Source organism: Thermochaetoides thermophila (genome assembly GCF_000221225.1).
Source record: "Thermochaetoides thermophila DSM 1495 unplaced genomic scaffold scf7180000011812, whole genome shotgun sequence".
Taxonomy (NCBI): Eukaryota; Fungi; Ascomycota; class Sordariomycetes; order Sordariales; family Chaetomiaceae; genus Thermochaetoides; species Thermochaetoides thermophila.
The window spans coordinates 701,423-723,840 of NW_006383028.1; the positions used below are offsets into that span (position 1 = coordinate 701,423).

General features: G+C 54.0%; 5 protein-coding genes across 5 annotated transcripts; 4 read left to right on the plus strand and 1 right to left on the minus strand.

Annotated features, from left to right (window-relative positions):
- Positions 1-2,239: 2,239 nt before the first annotated feature.
- CTHT_0009680 (uncharacterized protein) lies at positions 2,240-7,013 on the plus strand (the record flags this gene model as incomplete). The annotated part of the gene is made up of 5 exons (XM_006691429.1): positions 2,240-2,261; positions 2,616-2,621; positions 2,714-3,259; positions 3,341-3,498; positions 3,564-7,013. 5 exons carry the CDS (start codon positions 2,240-2,242, stop codon positions 7,011-7,013), a joined length of 4,182 nt encoding a protein of 1,393 aa, XP_006691492.1.
- Positions 7,014-8,466: 1,453 nt separating this feature from the next.
- Positions 8,467-10,824, plus strand: CTHT_0009690 (uncharacterized protein; the record flags this gene model as incomplete). The annotated part of the gene is made up of 4 exons (XM_006691430.1): positions 8,467-8,613; positions 9,365-9,771; positions 9,825-10,702; positions 10,772-10,824. 4 exons carry the CDS (start codon positions 8,467-8,469, stop codon positions 10,822-10,824), a joined length of 1,485 nt encoding a protein of 494 aa, XP_006691493.1.
- Positions 10,825-11,645: 821 nt separating this feature from the next.
- On the plus strand, positions 11,646-12,793 carry CTHT_0009700 (uncharacterized protein; the record flags this gene model as incomplete). The annotated part of the gene is made up of 5 exons (XM_006691431.1): positions 11,646-11,834; positions 11,897-12,109; positions 12,173-12,232; positions 12,293-12,351; positions 12,409-12,793. The coding sequence occupies 5 exons, from the start codon at positions 11,646-11,648 to the stop codon at positions 12,791-12,793; spliced, it is 906 nt and encodes a 301-aa protein (XP_006691494.1).
- Positions 12,794-13,600: 807 nt separating this feature from the next.
- Positions 13,601-17,106, plus strand: CTHT_0009710 (uncharacterized protein; the record flags this gene model as incomplete). The annotated part of the gene is made up of 3 exons (XM_006691432.1): positions 13,601-15,484; positions 15,548-16,357; positions 16,417-17,106. The coding sequence occupies 3 exons, from the start codon at positions 13,601-13,603 to the stop codon at positions 17,104-17,106; spliced, it is 3,384 nt and encodes a 1,127-aa protein (XP_006691495.1).
- Positions 17,107-17,741: 635 nt separating this feature from the next.
- Positions 17,742-20,523, minus strand: CTHT_0009720 (uncharacterized protein; the record flags this gene model as incomplete). The annotated part of the gene is made up of 4 exons (XM_006691433.1): positions 17,742-17,900; positions 17,969-18,038; positions 18,998-19,609; positions 19,700-20,523. 4 exons carry the CDS (start codon positions 20,521-20,523, stop codon positions 17,742-17,744), a joined length of 1,665 nt encoding a protein of 554 aa, XP_006691496.1.
- Positions 20,524-22,418: the final 1,895 nt, after the last annotated feature.

The following is a 22,418-nucleotide window of genomic DNA, read 5'->3' on the forward strand; positions in this document are numbered from 1 at the left end:
CTGTATATCCAAGTAGACCAAGTAGACCAGACTGTGTTATGCAGGTGTTGAGTGTGCAATGGTGTGCTGGTGATGTGTTGCCAAGCTCTTCGAACACCCGTTCACCAGGTCATGCTGTGGGGGTGGTCTCGAACACGGTGGCATGCCACGAGTGGATGGCTGGAGATGGCTCGTGGTGTGAAGTCTTGAGTGTAGACTGCTTGGCCATACTGTTAACACTTTGGATTAGATTGCATCAGCAGAACCAACCGGGAAGTTGACACATGGAATATATGCGAGGGCGCCTTTTCATAGGTAGATCTGTTCTGTACATACGCTCGGAGCAATACATGGGCTGGATAAGACGGCGGAAAGTGAGTAAATATTGAGGCAACGGATCGTGGATCTGACAAAAGAGAAATCCTCCGCAAGACGATACGCCGTATGTATGTGCACTGCATATCAAGTCCGCCACCCCGCCGACAAGTGGAGGAAGCAAAAAAAGCCAGTCCCAACAATCCCTCCACAACCACCGCAGCGTGCGTCCTGCCGTACGTAATTCTGCAGTTCTCGAGAGCGGAGTCTCGGGCATGAAATCAGCTCGCTTGGCCCCGAGAGCCGATAGCGTGAAAGCCGTCAAGCAGAGGCCAGAGCAGAAGACACAAATACGAGAGAAGCCCAGATGACCGCCCATCAACTTGCTCAAACCACTCAAACCCTGTTTCTGGCCCCTCCACAGAGACCACCTCCACACTCACACATCACGCATACGGATACGGATCGTTGGGTCACCCGGGACCTGGGATACTGAGATCAGCGTGCAGATACATACTCAACTTTGCCAATCTTCCGTTTCTCGTGGCCCCGATCCACGGCGAAAATTTAGATTCTCCTCGCATCAACACAGAGATTGAAGAGCCCGGCGCCATCTCCTGCGACGAATCTGCTCCGGCATTTTGCGCACTTGGGGCGACCAAAAGAGGTCAAGAGGTACGTACCGTGACATCATCAGGTTGCTTGGCCAGGTGAAAACGTGAGCAAATGGAAGCGCCCGGCGCTACACCATTCCCCCACCCCCGGAAGGGTCGGCTGCCAAAAATGGCAATCGAGACACGAGGCACTGAGATGTGCTTGGAAGAGGCAACAAGGCATATTATCCAGGCGACTGGAACCCCAGGGTTAACTCTTTGCTGATGAGACTTGGAAGCTCCAGCTGTTTCTGGCGGTTTTACTGCCTCCAAGTCTCAGGTGTGCATCACGGCCCGCGTAACGAGTGCTTACAACCTACACTCCATAGGTGTGCACCATAAGCGCGGCTCTCTTTTAAAAGATTCAGGGGTAGTCGGAAGACTGGACAGGAAGACGGGCATTGCTTGGGATTGGAATTGGAGGCCGCGGCCGCAGATTTTGTCGCTCGCTCCATGGATGACGCGTGAATGCCGATGAGGTCAAGCCGCTCGTTGATCCAACACCCAGCGTTGGCCTTGCACCACTTATAGATATCGGTTATCCGACCGCTTTCTCCTTTATTTTCCCCTCTTCCAACGTCCGGCGCTCGAGGGACAAACCCATTTCAGCCCAGAATCAGAGCTTGACGCTGACTCGCAGTCTGCCTGTATCCCAGGAACGCTGCCCTACTTATATTCTCTACACTACAACTTCGCACGGTATTCGGGCGATTAGCCGCTAGTCGCCGGCTGCGCAGCCCTTGTCGTCTTACGCTTTGCAAAGTGCCAGATTCGTGCGTGATCTGCCGCGGTAAAGTCGGTGGTGACGAAGACACCACACCCTGGACTGCGCTACCACCCACCGCTGCTTCGTTGCTTCTCGTCCCGAACCTCCCGCGACCCCTAAACAACCTTGGACCAATACACAACCGCTGGGCGACCTGCCTAGCCCGGATGGGGCTGCTTGCAAATATCTCATAGGTGACAAGAATCAGACAAAAAATCCGGCCTGCTGCGACGAGAGAAAGACTTGGTGAATTTCCATCGGCTTAAATTTTAAGGGGGGCTCTTCGCCTGTTCAGTCCCATCGTCGGTACCGTTCTGCTCGAGGGGAGCAGACAAGTCAACAGGGAGCCCGGTATTGTGCACCAAAAGCCACAACAGTCAAAAATTGAAAAGAGGGAAAGACTGGGCCCGATCGCACATTCGTCAGTAGTGCCCTGAAGATCCCTGCCGGGCGCTTGTAATTTTTCGGACGGTCCTTTCACACCGTTTTGCGCCCAGAAAGGCCCCGGAAAGCCGACCCCACCACGATGGGCCGAAATCGAAGTCGAGGTATGTAGCATTTTTCTGGTTCTCAGCTCCCGAAGTCCTGCATGCCTCATGCTTGCAAGTTGCAACACAACACTACGCCACAAACACACAGTACACAACACACAATACACAAAACATCCTGCATCAGCCACCGGCATGCAGTCGCGCTGCCCCGGCTATTGCAAAAATTAAATTGCTCTTTGGTTGGTGTTTTGGCGAGGAAGCGGGAAATAAGACACTTGATCGCATCAGTGCATCGCTGTTCTCCTTGCTTTCTTACCTGTCGTCCTTTTACCATCGACCCTCTTTCCTTCGTTCCACCTTTCAGCTGCACTTCCCAAGCCCACTTGCTTTCCCTGACTCAACTGGGGCCAGGCCCCTGTAAGTCTGAGTGGTCCCAGTCGACCCATCTGCTGACACCTACCCAACCGGCGCTGTCTTAAAAGTACTGTCCTTTATTGCCCACTTCTCAGCGCCTGCTGCCAGGGACTCGAAAACCGCAACAACTGCAGCAACCTCCGCTGCGGCCGCTGCACCTGTGTCGTCGCTCCAGCAAAATTATAATAATAATAATAATAATACTTCCAGCAACCACAACGACAGCAACAAAAGCCCGAAGCATAACAGCAATAGCCCTTCCGGCTTAGGTTTCCACAGGCCAAAGCTCAAACCCGATCTCGACCCCGACACATCCTCCACTCCGTCTCCAGCTCCTCCTCCCGCACGCGACGCCACCAGTGACTCGGCGCCATCGACGTCGGCAACTACCTCCCGCGACTCCGAGCATGTCGCTTCTGCGCAGTCTTCAGTAATACCCAATTCATCCTCATCAAGCCCCGCGGCAAAACCAAAAAGGAGCTCAAGACCTCTGTCTTTAGTGCAAACCTACCAGCCGCCCCTCATGGACATCAACTCGGACACTCCTCCCGAGCTGCAGCCCATCTTCAGCTTGCTCAACGGCCATGCAAACAAGCTGTACCAGGAAGGATACTTCCTGAAGCTGGACGACCAAGACATCCGTACGCCTTTTGCCTGGGCCCCCCCCATCCGTCCCACAGTACTTGGTCCCTTTTGCATGTGAGTTACTAACCTTTCGCCAGGCGGAAACCTAAATCCCGATCGAACATGGACTGAGTGCTTTGCTCAGTTGGTTGGCACCGTCTTGTCGCTATGGGACGCTGCCGAGCTCGACGCGGCCGGCGAGGACGGCGAGGTGCTACCTAAGTTTATCAACCTTACCGATGCGTCGATCAAGATGGTTTGTGCAATGCAGTTTGCTTGGCTCGACGTGGTTGCAATCCGAACCCTAACACAGTGCAACAGATCGAGTCGCTCCCAACAAAGTCGAATGACGAGCAACCGCTACAAAACATCCTGAGCATCAGCACGGCCGGTCGGAACCGCTATTTGCTGCACTTCAACTCGCACCACTCGCTGATACAATGGACGTCCGGAATACGGCTTGCCATGTATGAGCACGCCACGCTCCAAGAAGCCTACACTGGCTCGCTAGTTGCCGGCAAGGGCAAGACCCTAAACAGCATTAACATTATCATGGAGCGTGCCAGACAACCCATCTCCGAGTGGGTACGCGTAAGGTTTGGTGCTGGTGTCCCCTGGAAGCGCTGCTACTGTGTCATTGAACCCCCCAGCGAGAAGGAATACCAGAAAGCCCAAAAGGAGTGGAAAAAGAAGAACCCATACGACCGCTCGCATGGCCCCATCTTGAAAGGCCAGATCAAATTCTTCGAGTCGAAGAAGGATGCCGAGAAAAAGAAGAAGCATCAGCGCCCGATCGCCTCGATCACCGATGCCTACTCGGCCTATGCCATCTATCCACAAGCCAAAGCTTTGATTGACGGATCAACACTCTTGAAGATCGAGGGCGACATCACGATACATTCCGAACCGCCGTCGACGACGGAAGGTTTTGTGTTCATCATGCCTGAAACGCACCCCGCTGTTCCTGGATTCGAAATGCTTCTCCGGTTCTTGTTTCCGACGTGGGATACTTTTGGTTTGTACGGTCGGCCCGGCCGCCTAGTGGCGAGCGTTCTTGACCCGCGATCCCTGATGTTTGGGATGCCGAAGCATAAGAGGCACGGGTACCTTGAGCTTAGTGATGTAAGCAACTTAATCATGACCGAAGGGAGCTCTTCCTGGTCTGAGCGAGAATGGCGCAAGAGGCTGAAGGAGCTCACGGGTCAGCGCATGGCCGCCATGGAGGATGCTGCCAACTCTGCTCCGCAGAGCAGGAGTGCAAGCCGCAACGGCAAGCGCTTGAGCGGCGGGGCTGGGAGTTCGGGCTCTTCGCGCCCGAGGGTAGGTTTTGCCGACGAAGCTGGGCCGGTCCAGCCAGGCCGCTCTCAGTCGGTACCACGACATGGCGGACGGAATGAGTCGGTACCGCCTGATCCAAATCGCGAGCCGTTGCCCGCAGGTCCTGACGGGCCTTACGGCCAACCTCCTTACCCCGATCGTCAGGTTAACGAGCCCCAATACCACCCCTACGGTCAGGAAAACGGCCAGCCGGCGGCCCTTCCGATGCGCCTGCCTGAACGTGTTAGGCAGCCCTTTACGAGCGATCTAGCTTCGACCCCCGAACGGCTCAGCGACGAAGAAGAAGATAGCCCGATTAGGACAGCCCCGGCTGAGCGAATCGAGATGATGCAGCCTGTACACAACTTGGGACCAGTGAACCCACCTCCCGCTTTCTCACACAACACACCGTCGCGACCGTCGTTGCCACAGCCTTACCACACGGCCGAAATGCGGAGGAGAACCCAGCGCCTTTCTCACACAACCCTGTCACAGCTGGCCAAGGCCAGCGGCATAGACCCAGCTGCCTTCAAGGACGACGATCTGCTTAATGATTACCAAGAGGAGAGCGCAGGCTCAGCACAAAGACGCACTGACCAGCGCAACCCAGCGGTACAGACACAAACCAGCACCGATGCCGTGGGAATGAATGCTAATCTCTGTGGATCTCCTGAAGTTCTAACCTCTGCCAACCCCCATGCTGCCCGTGCTTCTCCAGGATCCTCGTCAGCCTCGATGGAACCCGATCGCAACCCTTCATCGTCTGGAGCACAGGATGTCGCTGGAAACCCTCCGTCTGTTGGTGCCCATGGAGGGTCGTCTTCCGACAACCGTAGCCTCACCTCTGCAGGTCGCCGAACTCCCGGCCCCGAATCGCAGTCTCCACAGTCTCCTCCTTCCGGCCCGACTAATAGGAATCCTCTTCCCACAAGATCAACGAGCCTCGCGCATAGCCAGGACGACGTTACTCCTGCTTCTCGGTCACCTCCTCAGACTTTCCCTTTCCAGTCGTCCGACTCTTCTCCTCCGCCAATCCCGCCGCAACATCCTCTTCGACAGGCCACACTAAGGGCTGTAGTTTACGATGATGCTTCTTCGACGACTAGTCCCGATTATGCTAGCACCCGTCGGTCTAGCATAACCGAAGAATCTGTCGAGCAAGAGCGACCACGTGCTGGTGTGCTTAAAACCGTTGGTACTGATCCCGCAGTTTTATCCAAGAAATCGAATGGCGTGGATTCGGATTTCGATATCCCCAAGATCGATTTCGGGCCGACGCTTAATTATGCTGCGCTGCCAGTCAACAAAATCCCCCCTAATGGTTCTTCATCTCGCGCAGGCCATGCAACTGGACGAAAATCTCCAGGGCCCGCAGCAGCCTATTCGCACAACCGCTCTGAGTCAAGTGATACTATTCGCCGTAGTGTTGTTTGGCAGCCGGGAACCGCTGTGGGCACATCAGATGGCGGTAATACCCTATCCGCAGAGCAATTTGTTGAGCAACGGGCAGCTGCGGCGGTTCATCAGTACGCACATCATCGCAGTTCATCCACAGGTACGCTTTTGGACGTTAGACCGACAACGCCATCATCGCCGTACGGGCGGCCTACCAGCCGAGGGCCTTCTCACTCTCGCCATAGCTCGATTGACCTGCTTTCAACCGGACGACCTGGGAGCCAGGGGACTGCAATGGCCCTGTCGGGTGGTGAATTGTCATCACATTTGTCTGCTCGAGAGCAGGAGCATGTTGCTAGAATTACGGGTACTCCTTTGATCGCCTTGGCGGGGAATAAGGGCCCCTCACCGACCCAGAACGGCCTCGTTGGTGCGATTGAGAAGAGGGAGCGCGAGAAGGCACAGATTAAGGATGGTATTTGCAATCAGGCCGTCATCCAGGCGATCGACCAACGGCAGCGGGAACAGCAACAGCAAGCTCAGAGGGCTGCTCAGGCTGCGTATGCCCAGCAACAAGCACAATATACTGCGCAGCAGTATGCATATGCAAGTGGCCAGAAGACTCCGGCTGGCATGAGTGGCGTGGGTCCTGGCCCCATGTATCTCCCGAACATGCCTGCTGCAATGGTTCCCCGCAGCATGAGCCCCGGGCCTGGCGTGGGCATGGGTCCAGGCGCTCGATCTCCCCCGCCTATGATCCCTCAGCAGCAGATGCCTTATGCTGGCCATTTTCAGGGAGGGTATGGACCGCCCTCTGGGGGTTCTGGCTGGACCATGCCTATGGTTAACAACAACATGGGTCGCTCTGTCCGTTCACCCCCCCCAGGGCCGATTCGTTCACCACCTCCAGGCCCAGTGTCACCCGCAATGATGTCACCTGGGCCGATCCCTCCATCTCCTAGCTTTGCCGGTAGCGGCCACGGCGTGAGGCCGAGCAGCCGCCCTCAAAGACCCCCAATGGGCTCCGGATGCCGCCCCCTCCGGGACAGTACGGAGTAGCAGGAGGACCGCGACCGGGAACGCCGGGAAGGATGATGCCATACCAGGGCCAAGCTTTCTAGAAGGATAGTTCGGCTCCTCAGCAGGCTGAGTCTTCCGTCCCTACTCTCGGAATGGGTAATCTAGGTACAGGTGCCAATGACGATGACTCGCTTATTAAGTGCTTGGAAGCCGTCATGCGCAAGTATGGGCTCTGAGAGAGGTTCTATATATAGGCAACCAAGTAGTGTAACTGGTTCGTTCGGTCAGAATTCCTACTTGCCGGATTGGAGTAAATCGATGCTAGGTCATGCGTCGTCCTAGGTTTTTTTTTTTTTTTCCCTTCTTTTGGTCAAAGCTGGCATGGTGATTTATCGGTCTCCATTGACCTCAGCAACAGAAGGATGGGTTTTTTTTCTGGTTGAGTGTTGTTGTTGGTCGAGTGTTTTTTTTCCCTGTTCTTGAGCTCTTTCCGTTCATACTACAATTTCTTGGTCAAAGTATGACGGAAACGAACAGATGTTGATTACTGTGTTCGGTGTCATATCTAGCGTTCTTTTACTTGTTCCGATTCGTCGTCTCCTGGCTGGATTCGAGGTCAAGTTTCCCGACCATGTCTCTCTTTCCTGCAAGGCTTAAGAATGTCTTGGATTACCACGGTTGCAAGCGCATACCAGTGATGTCCCGTGTAGTTTTGCTTCTCCTCTTGCTCATCACTGATTATTATGAGAGATGGGAAGCATTTTAGAGGGTTCTGGGGGCTGGTCACATCACAACTTTCACTTTTCTGGTCATGAATCATGGAGCTGGCTGGGCTGCATTGGTGGATGGGTGGTGTATCTTGTTATCTGGGTTATTGCATTGAATTGCATATACAGGCATGTCAGGCGTGGCATGAAGGCGGATTCTGGAGTGCTGAGGGTTTTGTTGGACTCTCTGGGCCCGGTTTTTTTCTGGTAACTCGAGCACAGTAGAGCCTGGGACGTGTCGGTGATATAGGTTAGGTATTTCCAAACCGAATACCTGGCACATGTATGGGAGTTGTATGGACTTAGTGTATGGAAGCAGTTATATGTACAAGTGTTGATTCCGCCCTGGTCTCTCTTCATTTGGCGATTTATTCTCTTGATTTAGCCTTCCGTCTTACAGTAATGGTTGTACGGATGTTTGGATACTGGACCACCTCTAATATTGCAGTCTTAAGGTAGCCTGTTTTGGATGACGACGCTGGTGTGCACTACCTGTTACCATACTTGTACCACGTAATGTAAGAATTGCAAGGACCTCTTGGTTTTTCCCATACGATCCCGATGCGGTTCGACCGGGACGGTCATCTATATCTTCCTAGGTAGGTACGTACATATGCATGCGCCGGGATCGGGCATGATTCCCGGCACGATCCGAGCAGCGGAGGTGGCTTGAGGCTAGATAGTTCCCCCCGGCAGGCCGGCCAGGCTGGTTCCAGGGTTCCAAAATGCCAAACTTCCGGAAGGCCAGATCCCAGATTGCCGGCAACGGCGTTGGCGTTGCCGCAGCCGTGCATCCGTCGCACTCGTCGATCGCTCGTGGGCCAGGACAGCAGGGGGGTCTTGGGCTCCTTGATAAGATAAGGCCCAGCAAGGTACGTAACAGGTAACAGTAGTTGCATCCGTACGATACGGCCGAGTGGGCTTCTGTGCAGATTGCAGGCCGCTGTAGGCAGCGTCTCTCCTGCACTCCCTTGCCCGACTGCCCGACTGAGCTAAGCCCAGAGGTTGCTTGATGCAATGTTTCATCCCTCGAGTTTTTTTCGCTCGAAAAATCCTCCTTTGTTTCTTCTGACCTGCCACACGATCCCGACCTGACCGACCAAGACGAGTCTGGCGACTCTAGCATCGCGGTTCTCCGGTTTTGTCGTCGAATGCTGTCTCGCAGCGCCACGGCTAATCTCGCGCGCGCCCCGCTGGAATGCTGGAATGAGAAAACTACTTGTAGCTCCGCACTCGTCATTGCTAGCTCCAGCAGCATCGCTCCGGCTCGACTATTTGCGGGCAGCGACGTCTGTCCCCTTTAACACCACTGCTACCGTCTGCAGCAGTGGCTTGTCATCAGTTAGCCGTGTGACTGCTCGATATGTGCATTCTCTGTGCGGCTCGTTGATCTCACAGTCGTCATCATCAGCATCTACATCAGCATCAGCATCAACAGCAACATCATGGCGGTCTGGCGCTTGTCGCGGCTACCACAGCGTTCGCCATGACGGCCTTTTGCGGTGGTCATCATGGCACCAACCTAGGCGGCACTTATCGGCATCATCCCGCGCTTCCTTTGCACCGTGCCATTCCCGTGCCAGCGACGTTGGCTCTCCACCACCAGTACTACCACCATCACAGCCCTCGCAACAGCCCTCACCCTCACCTCCAACGACAATACAAGCATCACCGACACCATCATCAGCGGCAACACCAACAAGATCAACAACACCGTCACCTCCCCCCTATGTGGATGCAAGCGGCAGATTCGATGCATCTGCGCTGCCCAAACTCCCCTTCCGTTTCGACACGGGCATTGCGCTATTCGCAAAGCGCACCCCCCGACCTTTCCCCCCGCCCTTCTTATCGCCGCCGTCGGCTTCATTTAGCGACCCGCTCAGCACGCACGACCGGAGCCGTGCATATGTGGGCGGCCAGCTGATCCAGGGGTTTACCAATGGCGATGACGCGGTTTTCGCGAGTGACTATTTTATTTGTGCGAATGACGGGGTTGGTGCCTGGAGCACGAGACCCAGGGGGCATGCTGGGTATGTGTGAACTTTCAGGGGTGTGATTGAGGTTGCTTACTGATTCGCTTTAGGCTATGGGCGAGACTGATTCTGCATTTTTGGGCGACGGCCATCTTTGAGGATGCACTCCGCCAGGGTGATGGTTACCAGCCTGATCCGGTCGCCTACCTGCAGCGCGCGTATGAGCAAACTATCGAAGCCACAAGTGCCCCCAATGACTGGCAGGGCACTACAACAGCTACAGGCGCTCAGCTGCACTATCGTCGGATCGAACGAAAGGAGCAGCAGGAACCAAGTAATCAGCAAGCTTCCGAAACAGCTGCACAATCCGAAGACTCTAGCGCTCCCACGTCTACGCCCCCTGCTGACTCCCAATCACCTTCATCACCCTGTGACACCTCTGAGGTCGAACCCGTCCTCTACGTCACGAACCTAGGCGACTCCCAAGTCATGGTAATTCGCCCCTCCACGCGCGAGGTCATCTACAAGTCGGCCGAGCAATGGCACTGGTTCGACTGCCCACGACAGTTAGGCACCAACAGCCCGGACACGCCCAGCGAGTGTGCCGTGGTCGACGCGGTGCCTATCCAAGAGGGCGACATTGTGTTGGCCATGTCGGACGGCGTCATCGATAACCTGTGGGCGCACGAGATCGTAGCTAAGGTGACGGAGAGTCTGGCGAAGTGGCAGAGGGGCGAGGTGTCGGTGGATTGGGCGGTTGGAGTGAGGGGTCTCGATAGGCAACCGTGCGAGGCGGATTTGTATGAAGGGGCGGGAGTGAGTGAGGACGATGATTGGCAAGTAAGGAGACGGAGGAGAAGGGATGATAGTGGTATGTGGTATGTCGCGCAGGAATTAATGGAGGCGGCTAAGGCGATTGCTGTCGATCCGTTTGCTGAGAGCCCGTTCATGGAGCATGCGATTGAGGAGGGGCTGGCTAGTGGCGGCGGTAAGTTTTTTTTTTTTTTGGGCCTGTGTATGAGATTTAATGGATTGATGTGCTAACTAGCCGTAACAGGCAAGCTGGACGACATCAGTGTCGTAGCTGCGATTTGCAGGCGGAATGACTGAAGCCATATCATCCATGATGGCTTCTATGGGTTGCTCAGGGGGTCTTATCCCGCGGCTTGCGGCTTGAGTCTCAAATATCCCTTCCTCCCTTGTCTCATCTAGCAAGATGAGAACCTCCCACTTTTTGGCTTCTCAATTGTCACGCGTTCTTCATTTCTTACCTGTTCTGGCATATAGACTAGCGGTTTGTTCCCAATGGGTCATTGCAGTTGGGGATGGGGATTCAGGGGTGTGAGGGGCTCGACGGAAGCAAGTGTAGTTTTGGACTGGAGTCTGGTGTCTCTTTTCCTTGAATGGCCCGGCGTTTATCATAGAGGACTGCATATATGGTTGAATATCACATAAACCAAGTCTGTTTAAATGAGCAATGTTTCCAAATATGTTAATCTCAAAGAGCGAAAATGGGGGTTGATGTTCTTTCAGCACACGCCCCCCTACACCGACACCGACAAGAGAGTGCCAAGTACCAATGACAGGGATGTGTGGTGGGTCCTGCAGCTGGCCTGACAGCCCCAGAAAGCTTGAGCTGCAGGCTGCAGCAGTGAGAGACTGGTGGGGCTGCAACCTTCTGGAAATTTTTGAGCCAGCCCCAGCGACCGTTTTTAATGTTATCAAGCTTTCATGAGCGAAACCACAGAGTCATCACTCAGCCATTGTTCATCTCATTTTTTTTCTGCTAAAGACCGACAGACGGTTCAGTCAATTTTCATTCTGAACAACGTCTGCCGGTTAGTTAATTGATAACCAGCCCACTGGAAGGGATCAATTCCGCCATCTTCATCGAAGCCGACCTAGCTTGAGGGCCATTACCACATCTCAAGATGGGTAAACGCACGAAGCAGTACAGGAAGCTCATGCGGCAGTTCCAGCTGCTGGGCTTCCGTGAACCCTATCAGCTTCTCCTGACAAGCGATGTTATTCTTGACACCATCAAACTCGATCTGATGCACCTGTTCGAGAAGACACTGTCCTGCAAGAACCTCAAGCCTATGATCACTCAGTGCTCTATTGTGGGTCTGATCACATTCTGGCAGGAGATGAAGATCAATGGCTAACCAGTGATGACATATAGCGAGCACTGTATGCAAAAAATGTTCCTCCTAATAAGGACCCAGCCGTGGTGGCTGCCATCGACCGGGCAAAGACCTTCGAGAGGCGCCGGTGTGGCCATCTCATGGATCAAGACCCCCTTCCTGAGCGGGAGTGTGTGATGTCCTGTGTCGACCCTAAGAGCAAGGGGGAGAACAAGTTTAGATACATTGTTGTCACACAGGACGAGTTTCTGGTGTGTTCCTAGATATCAATGCCTGCGTTCACGAATGTTTTAGCTGACTCAACGGTTGCGTAGAGGGGCAGGCTACGCTCAGTGGTGCCAACACCGCTGATGTATGTGCATCGGAGTGTCATGGTAAGTGATGAGTGGCAATGTTGGAAAGGGTCGGAACAATGAATTAACTAGGTGGGATAGATCCTCGAACCTATGTCTGCAGCTACGCAGCAAGCAAGGGATCAGCAAGAACGCGCCAAGTAAGCATTTCCTAAGAAGTATATCCGGCAGCTAGGGATCACTAATACCCATTTCAGGTTATTGGGAGGCATCATCAGAGGAAACAACAAAAGAAAGAGGGAGGATGACTCCGATGACGAGGGCTCAAAAGGTGAAGAGAGTGGTAACGAAGGCGATAGGGCCAGTGCGAATGGGGAGGAAGAGAAGCGGAAAAAGAAGAAGAAGAAACGGTATGGCCCGAAGGGACCGAACCCATTGGCAGTCAAAAAGCCCAAGAAGAAACAGCCGCCACCGCCAAAGAAGAAGGATGAGCCCCCGCCGTCGCAGGCATCAGGGGAGAAGAAGTCCAAGCGGAAGAGGCGCAAGAAGCAGAAATCAGAAGGGGGCGGGAGTTCGGAGGGCGGTCATGGCCAGCTGCAAGGGGAAACAGTGCATGCATCGGGTGACGGTGCTCAAGATTGAGAGGGGTGTGACTGAAGGTTCAAAGGGGCCTAGGGCCACTCGGGATTCAGGACTTTGTGATGCTTCCTTACTCATCTACCGTTTGGGGAGGCCTGTTCTGGGGAACAATTGCGCAAATAGACACTAGCCCAGCCGTTTTCATTTGCTATTCATTTATTTTTCAAGCGCCTGCCCTCATAAGTACCACGATTTGACTTGCTCCTTGAAGAACCGCAAACATGTCTCCCTACATGACCGCCCAGCGAGTTCGAGTGTTATCGATAACACAAATCATGCGTGTAACGTGAAATACACGACCGTTGGCGGGCCTATCCGTTATCATAACGGATGCCAAGAAATACCCCTTAGTGGATAAGAACAGGCCCGGAGCAAGTACCAGATACCGGCCACCGTTGCAGTGTAACCCAAAGCACCAAGTTGGGTGTCGGCCCAATTCATGGCCGGGACAAAGAAATGCCCATGTCTTATATCAATCTTTCGTGACAGATTGCGGCGCGTAGGGAGGATTCGACAATAATCGTGGCCAGTGATGGTGCGGCAAGTGATAGTCTGCTGTTAACAAGATCCCTGTCGGCCGTTAAGAGGCAACCGTGAAAAGGCCACTGCCCACTGGGGCGTGTAACGTCCGCGAAACTTCCCCCCTTGGGCGAAACAATTCCCAGCTCCCCCATCAACACCAACTCCTGATCACCGGCACCCCATCCGTCCCCTACCGATCCCAGATTCCGCGCGCTCAACCATCTCAGCTTGGGCCGCGCTGTTTGTCGATAGAGGACAAAACACCTCAAGTAGCCTGAATTTACAGCCATGCCGAGCATTGACGGGACCTCGGCTGGCAGTGACCACCAAAAGGCCCCGCTAAACCCAATTGCGACGCCTGCGAACTCAACCACCACACAGCAACAGCATGTTTCTGCAAGCGAGACACTCGCAACGACCATGACTGTTGAGCTGGACGACTTTGGATTGCCCGTAAGAAAATACCCCGCCGCAACGGAGAAGGCTGCTGCGTCCCTCGCAGAGGTAGAGCCCGCAGAGCCCAAGACTGAAGATGCAACCACCCAGAATAAACGCGTGCCCGGGGAATCCGGTGCTTCGCAGCCGAAGCCGATAGAAGATCAGGCTATTGCCGAAAGCAAAAAGACTCTGGGGATGGTACCCGGTCATAGACGTGATGAATCGAGCGCTTCGCATCAGCAGCTTACTTCGTATCAACCGGCCGAGAAGAAGGACGAGGAGGACGATGATGGGGGTTGGCAGGACATGCCGTCGTATGCGCCGTACGACATATACGACGACAACAATAAGCTAATCGCAAGAGAATACCATGAGTCCGAGGATGAGAAGTACGGCTATGCGGCTCTCGGCGGCGCCGGCAAGGGATACACCAAGATTCTCGACGATGATGCCGAGTCCGTGACGAGCATGGACGAGAACATGCAGTACCTGTTCAAAGAAATGGGCCCTAGCACGAGCGCAATGGACGACGAGCAACGAGATGCCGTCAGCCAGCTGCAGGCCACTAAGGAGCTGCTCACCGAGGGCCAGCGCATTGCCTACGTGGGTCTTACGAGATTGGAGCTGAATGCCATGATCCAGGAGCTGGAATCATTGCCGATGCCAACCTCCAAGGTCAAGAAGTATGTGGGGATGGCGGCCGAGAATATGAAGATGTGGGCTCAGCGAATGATGATCCGGCTTTACACGCACATGGACATCAGCCCGGATGAGCAGGTCATGATCGAGCAGCTGAGCTCCCACGGAGTTCAGCCGCGTGACCTGACTCCGGTTTTGATGGCGAATGCTCGGGTCAAGAATCCCATGGTTGTAGACGATGACCAGTCATCTACTGCCAGGACTAGTTCGTCATCCCGGCCGTCTTCTGTAATGGGCTCTGAGAAGGAGCCGAGATCTGACTCGCCCCCTCCATACTCGGCTGAGGATACTTCAGAGCTCAAGGAGGAGGTCAGGACGCCGTCTCAGATGCCCACCACCCAAAAGATTGACATCGATATCCGCTGGACTGTTCTCTGCGATCTGTTCCTGGTGCTTGTTGCTGATTCCATTTATGATGCGAGATCCAGGACGCTGCTCGAGCGAGTGGCTAAGGACCTCGACATCTCGTGGCTCGACATCTGCCGTTTCGAAAAGAAAGTGACCGACGCGCTAGAGATGCAGCAGAGTGCTGATAAGGAGAATTGGAATGAGCAGGAGCACATGGAGAACCGCCGGAAGATGGCTCTCAAGAAGCGGTACATGATGGTGGGCCTTGCCACAGTTGGCGGTGGTCTGGTCATCGGCTTGTCGGCCGGTTTGCTTGCTCCTGTCATTGGTGCTGGTTTGGCAGCTGGATTCACGGCAATCGGTGTCAGTGGCACAGGTACTTTCTTGGCTGGTGCCGGTGGCGCTGCTATCATCACGTCGACGGCGGCAGCATCGGGTAGTGTCATTGGTGGTAGGGCGGCTGACAGGAGAACGGGTGCCGTCAAGACTTTCGAATATCGCCCATTGAACAACAACAAGCGCGTGAACCTGATCGTCACGGTCTCGGGGTGGATGACAGGCAAGGTTGACGATGTTCGTCTGCCATTCAGTACCGTTGACCCCATTATGGGCGACATTTACTCAGTTCTCTGGGAGCCCGAAATGCTGGCTACCATTGGTGCTACTATTAATATTCTTGCAACTGAAGTATGTTCGAAGCCATGGTTGATGCGACAATGATGTCGATGTGCTAACAGAAATGCCCTCTAGGCTCTGACCCAAGGCCTGCAACAACTTCTGGGAAATACTATCCTCGTGAGCTTGATGGCTGCCATCCAGATTCCCGTAATCCTCACGAAACTCGCCTATCTCATCGATAACCCCTGGGCTGTCTCTCTCGATCGTGCTGAAATGGCTGGTCTGATCCTGGCCGATTCGCTCATCGATCGGAACCTCGGCACTCGCCCAGTCACTCTCGTCGGCTATTCTTTGGGCAGCCGTGTCATCTTCTCCTGCCTGCAGGAACTGGCCAGGAAAGGGGCGTTCGGTCTGGTTCAGAACGTCTACCTGTTCGGGAGCCCCATCGTCGTCAAGAAGGATGAGTATCTCCGTGCCCGCGCTGTGGTGTCGGGTCGTTTCTTGAATGGGTACAATCGCAACGATTGGATCTTGGGATACCTGTTCCGTTTGACCAGCGGCGGCATCCGGCGCGTTGCTGGTCTCGCTGCTATTGAGGACATTCCAGGAATTGAGAACATGGACGTGTCTGATCTCGTAGTCGGGCACATGGACTACCGCACGGCCATGCCGCGCTTGCTGCGCGAGTGTGGATGGATGGTTGAGAGCGATGAGTTCACTGAGATCGAGGATCCTGATCCTGACGGACACAGGGAGCGCCAGCGCGAGCTGATTAATGAGATCGAGGAGGCTAGGCGTGAGCTGGAGAAAGAGAGCAAGCAAAACAAGAGCAGTGGGTTCGCTTTCTGGAAGCGGAGAAAGGTTCCCGAGCGGCAGGAGTGGGAGGTGTACGAGGACACAATGAAGGCCGGTAACAAGGGCAAGTCGGAGGAGAAGGACGGCGTGTTGTTCGACGTCGATGCCATCCGCGCCGAGATCGCCAAGGAACGGAAAAAAATAAGGGAGGCATTGACCCCCTCGATGAGCAATTGCTCCAGATCCGCGAGATCAAGAGCACCCTGCCGCCGATCAAGGTCGAGCTTAACAAGAACAATACTCCCACGACCACAACCCCACCCCCGCCGCCAACAGCCAAAGCGAAATCCTCTCGCTGCAGCCTCGCCGACGGCAGCATCATGACCGACCTGTCCCGATCCTCCTCCAGCCATCAGACATCAACCTCGTCACCAAAACCTACCGGTCGAGATAGAGCCCCTACCTTCCCAAGCAGCAAGGTCGACAATACCACCCCGAGCAGCACATCCAGCCCATACCGCTCTTATGGCCACGGGTTCGGAGGCTTCGGTGGCGGGTATGTCAACTATGGCGAGCCAGAGGATCCTGCCAATGATGGTATCACCATGACGTTTGACACGGGGTTCGATGACGATCGGGATCGACAAGGTGACAAGGACTCGGGGCCGGGGCTCTTCTCGCCTCAGCCGGCATCGTTGAATGCCGGGATCTCATCGGACGCCAGCGGTAGCGGTGCAGGAAACAGCAGCAGCATGCAACCGCCTGAGAGCATACTGGGTCTGACAAAGCCCGCGACAGTGCCGAATATCACGTTGGCGGATCCATGGAGGGATGCGGGGTATGATGATGATGAGGAGTTTGGAAAGGAAAAAGAAATTTCTTTGACGTTTGCTTGAGGATTTGGGCAGGTCGGCTGCCGCCCGCTATTGTATAATGGTAGTAATCGGTTTGGGAGGGCCGGTTGTGTTCTGTGTTGCGTTGGCTGATGCTTGTTGATGATACCCGAGGCAGGCGTGGGACAAGTTGTGGATGGTCTGAGGGCTGATACACGATGGGATGAATTGTTGGACGCATGGGCACATTCTAAATGACTAGCTGTGCGGAATCTGGGAATGGGCTCTAAGGAGGGAGCCTCTGGGTTGGGATGCTTCGATTTAGAGGGGCCTTGTTGGTTAGTAATGGTGATGGATGGCTTCTTGTTTTAGGATAAGCTGCATTGCTTGGTGTTTAGGGTGATGAGCGGATGAGGAGTCTCTTCCATAGGTATGTTGCATAGCATAGGTATAATGCATGGGTATTGGTTAGCATCAATTACTATGGGTTTTGGTACTATTTTCTGTCAGCTACTATCCCCTCTTGTTATCCTCACAACACACCTCTCAAATCTCAACGCAGTAGTGATCCTGGCAGGAACATAAGTGGAGTTCTTCATCAAAGGTCCAATGTCAATAAGACCTTTCCCTTTCGAAAGAAATGCCTGCCCTGTTAAACTCAATATGAGCCTTTCTGACTGACGTCCTTCCTTCAGCACTTAGTGGCTTCCACGACGAATCTCAAACCCCACCTCTCCTTCAACCACATCCCTCTCCTCCTTGTCCAACTTGACCACGTGCGCCAGCTTTGGACCCTGGAGCAATTTCATCATGAAGGCAGTCATGTTCTCCTCGGAGCCTTGGGCCTCGCCTTCGACCTAGTTCCAGACTTGCTCAGTTTTCTGTCATATGCCAACTGTAAGCTCAGCTAGTATTTCCAACAAACCTTGCCATTGGGGGTGTTGCGAACCCAGCCAGTAATACTCAGAGAGTTAGCTTGTTCTTGGGTAAAGGCGCTGAATTGGTGGTTAGTTTTCTTTTTCTTTTCTTTTTTTTAAAAAAAATTTATCGCAAAGTCATTGAGGTCATATCGAGGGATTGGATGAGGATGCATGCATGTGGGATAAATGAAGCACATCCTACCGGAACCAGACACCTGGAAACCGACAGTTAGTGAGATATTTCAATCCAGCGACGTATATCCAGCAGTTGCTCAAAGAGTCGACAGTGCAGTGATGTGCAGTGATGAGACTTGCCTTGGACTTTTCCATGGACAAGAAAGTAGTACTGGACACAAGTCTTGGGTTAGATATGGGCCATTGGGCGCTCAAATGAATCATGAATCTCACTGCTCATCATTTCGCCGATGACTGGCGACGCCTACGTACCCGTTTCAGTGCCATGATCGACGACTGGATATGTGTTTATTTCCAAGGTGAACTTTTTGGTAATGGAGCACAGAAGGCTATCTGGGTTATCTATCTGGGAGGATCTGTAAAGTGATCCTGTCTGTGACGAGAAGAAAGTGGATTGAGTAAGCAAGAAGGTCTAAGAAGTTGGAATCCGGATGGGAGTTCCGATAAGATAAGGGGCGGAGGTGGGGCGAGGTATGGGCTTCGCGGTCTCGGATCACAGATAGTACCAGCATCATGCAAGCTACCCTGAGAGGATTTGGACAGAATAATTAAGAGACTGTGACGATAGTCATAGGTTTTGAAGTACATCCAAGTAATATTCAGATGTCGCATACAGAGAGTATTAAACAAACCCACAGTAAAAAACTCGAGAGCCAGTCTAAGAACCGTCCCAATGCCATTGCTCCAAGACGCAGCAACCATAACCAGACCCGTGCCCTTGAACTTGAAAATGGAAACAGGACAAGAGACAAGAGACAAGACAACCGAGATAAAAACTCCATCATACCAGTGCCGTGAAAAACAGCAATTAAACCGCTCTTACATCCCCCCACTCTTACTTCGTATCAAAGCTATACTGCAACCACCCGCCCAGCGCCCGCAAGCTCTCCCACCTCACATTTTCATCTGCCTCCCCCATCAATTCCATAATCCTCGTCTTAATTCCCAACTTCTCCAGCTGGCTCCTCTTCTCGGGCACCTCCCTGACCAAAAACCCAACATCATTACACGCGATCGCCAATACTGCCTTATCATTATCCCACGGTTTCATCATGATCTCGGCGAGCCGCTTCACCAGAGCGCCATTCTCGTGCTCCAGGATGCGTCGGGCGTTCTCAGCCCAAAAGACGGCGTTGCGATGAGGGGGGGACCAGCGCAGATGGCCTGAGTTCAGCTCGCCCACGTACTCGTCGAAGGTGGTCTTCGTGCGCGTGTACTCCTCAACCAGTTCGCGTAAGCGGTCCATGTCCTCGCGCAGGTCTGGGTCGGCCCACTGGCGGGTTTGGAGGTTCTGCAGGAGAGAGGGGAGACGGGCCAGAACGGCAGTCGGAAGGAGGGTGTTTTGGTTGGCAGTGAGGAGGTTGAGGATTGTGGCGACGAGGAGACGGGTTGTCTTTTCTTTGGGGGATAGGCGCAGGAGTTGAGTGTAGAGGAGGACGATGTCGTATTCACTTGTCGTTGTTAGCCACGTCTAGGTGCCTTTTTTTTTAAAACAAAAAAAAGAAAGAAAAAAAAACGTTGTAAAGGCAAGGAGAACTTACTCGTTCAAATCATCGCCAATTTCAGCAGCCTCAAAGCTCAGCTGCCACATAACTAACAAGACCCGATAGAGGAGCTGCAGCCCAATACCACCACCAAGGGAACCCTCAAACCCAGTCCTAGCCGTAGCTGTTGTACCGCTCCATAAACTAGCCGAAGCATTGCTATTCTTCACACCGGCAGCAGCACGCAGGATGTCAATCAGGGGCGTCACAGTTTCGCTCCTCTGTTTCCAAAACTGCTTCCTCGGCGCCCGGCTATAGAGCAGCGACGAGTAAGCCTGCACAGCAATGTCTTGCAGTGCGGAATCAGTGCTCTTGGTCAGGGTTGACAAGTAGCTGAACACGACGGGCAGGGCCTTGGTGATGGTAATGGGGGACTCGTCGCGGGCGCCGGCCATCAGATTGACCAGGACGATCGATGTAAGCAGAGGAATGGGATCATCGGTATTATTCGACCGCGCCAGCAGCGGCAAGAAATGCGGATACGGGTCTCCCGAGCGAAGGAACGCCTTCGTCAGCGCGGGCGCGGCTGACAACAGGTCGTTCAGCAGCACCAGGGCGTACTGTACAACGTCCTGGCGCTTGGAAGCCAGCTCAAGGACGCCCTTGCTGCTGCCGCTGCCGACGAAGAGGGCGACGTAGGCGTCGAGATCAGCCTCGACGGCTTCCTTGCGGGCATCGCGCTTGAGCTTGTCGACAGAGCGGATGCGGGCCAGCTGCTCTTCTGTCAGAGTACCTGCGCGCACGGCACCGTCCCACGGGATCGGGCGCTGGCGAATGTTGGTCTGCAGCGACGCTAGGTAAGTTGGCGGGTCGAGCAACATGATGGGAGTGGTAGGAGCTGGAGGGGCGATGTCGGTGGGAGCTCGATGGTTTGTTTGGCTTGGGTAATGCCGTAATGCTCTAGACAGATGGGACAGCTCAGCTCAGCTCAGCTCAGCTCATGCAGGTACAGATAATCCGTACTGATCGACTGCGTAGGGATTGGCTTTGTTGTCACTCTGCTTGGAGCAGGTCTTAGTAACCTGCCTCGGTATTGGATGTTGCTGCTGCTGGCCTTGCCGGCGTTGGGACCCCTCAATCAAATGGATGGTCCCACAGTTGCTACTTGGGAGGTGTTGTTGCTTCACAATCACGAGCTGGGCCACCACCCCGGGCCCCCAGCACCTCATCGTCAAGTTACGTAATTACTTACGCAGTCCCGTAACGCAGTTGGCGAACGACACAGTGGAGACTTCTCGATTGCGACATGCGGCATGCCCATGCTGATGTTAAGGGTTGGGGTTGGAGCCTCACCGGTGACCGATCTGTCATGTTCTGGGCGCCAAGAGTCTTCCCTGGGCTGCCCCACGCCCCTCGCAAAAACCCTGGCTTACAAGAGTTCCAGGATTTTCGGGCCCAACCCTGCGCTGGAGTATCACGCATGATTCCGCAAACCGGTTCTGCAAGTGATGCTGTGTGCACAATGGAAAATGCTGGTTAAGCGAACAGGAGAACAGCCTAGAAGCACACGGGCCGGATGAGGCGGTCGATGAGCTGCGACTGAAATCCTAGGTGAATGGTAAGTACTATGTAAATGGCAGGTCTCGCACGTTACTGCGGCATGCACAAAAGTAGCTATCCGCGCACGCCAGCGCAGCATGCTTGGTCCACTGCCGTCACCGCTGTCTTGTCGTCTCTTAAGACAAACGGCGCACCTGAAGATCAGAGTCCACGGCAGGGGAAGAAGTAAGGTACCTACGGTTTGTGTAAGCATATACAGAGCAAGCAGCATTCCATCTTGCGAACAGCAAGCAATCATCAAAAACAAGAAACCGAGCATAGATTCTGGTCCAAGGCTGACAAGGGCTGTTCTTGGCTGTGAGTGGTTTGGGTTCTTTAGCATTGTGGTCGTCGTGCGGGTAGAGCCAAAAAAAATCGAGAGGTTGGGTTGCGACTTGCGGCTCGACACGGCGCTCTGCTCCGTCAAGAGGAGGTTGGGCAACGAGGAAAAAGGGGAACAGCGACTCCATTGCGCCCGTTGCGCCTGACCAGTGACCACTCATTGTTCACCAAGCACAACGGTTTCCAGGCCTGGGTTTTAGGGCGCCATCACCGTCACCAGCCATTGGAATACCTGGGTTGCGGATTACGGATTAAAGTACCTTAGGTACCTGCGCAAGTCTTATATCCTCTGCCAAAAATTTCCCCGCCAATTTTCTTGTTTTTTTTTTCCTCTTTTTCTCTTTTGCACCTGCCCGGAACTCCTGTCCCACGGTCTAACATCTGGTGATCGACTTGACAGCCCCGGCCGCTTCTCAGCGCAGCCCTCAACTTTTTCCTTCGCTGCCCGAATTGCTCGAGTTGACGGCGAGAGAGAGCGGGAAAAAAAAAGGAGGAGGGGGAGTTGACAAGATCTCACCAAATTAAAAAGAGAATTAACTGACTCGCCCCGACGTGACGCGACGACAACCAATTTGCTCGAAGAGAAGTGACCAACGCGACCGCTGCTTGATCGGCTCTGGTCACTTCCGATCTCGTCTCCAGCGCTAGATTTTCTTCCTCCAGGTCCCGCTGCGGAGCCCGGACCGTCTGCGCATTCTCCGTGTTGGTCCCCACAACAACACCGGCCGTGCCCCGGGGTTGTTTACTTGCTCCCGAACGACTGTGGATCGTCGGCAACAACAACATTGATCTAGCCCATTCTACGGTCTAAAGTAGCCAAATCGACAACGAGCGA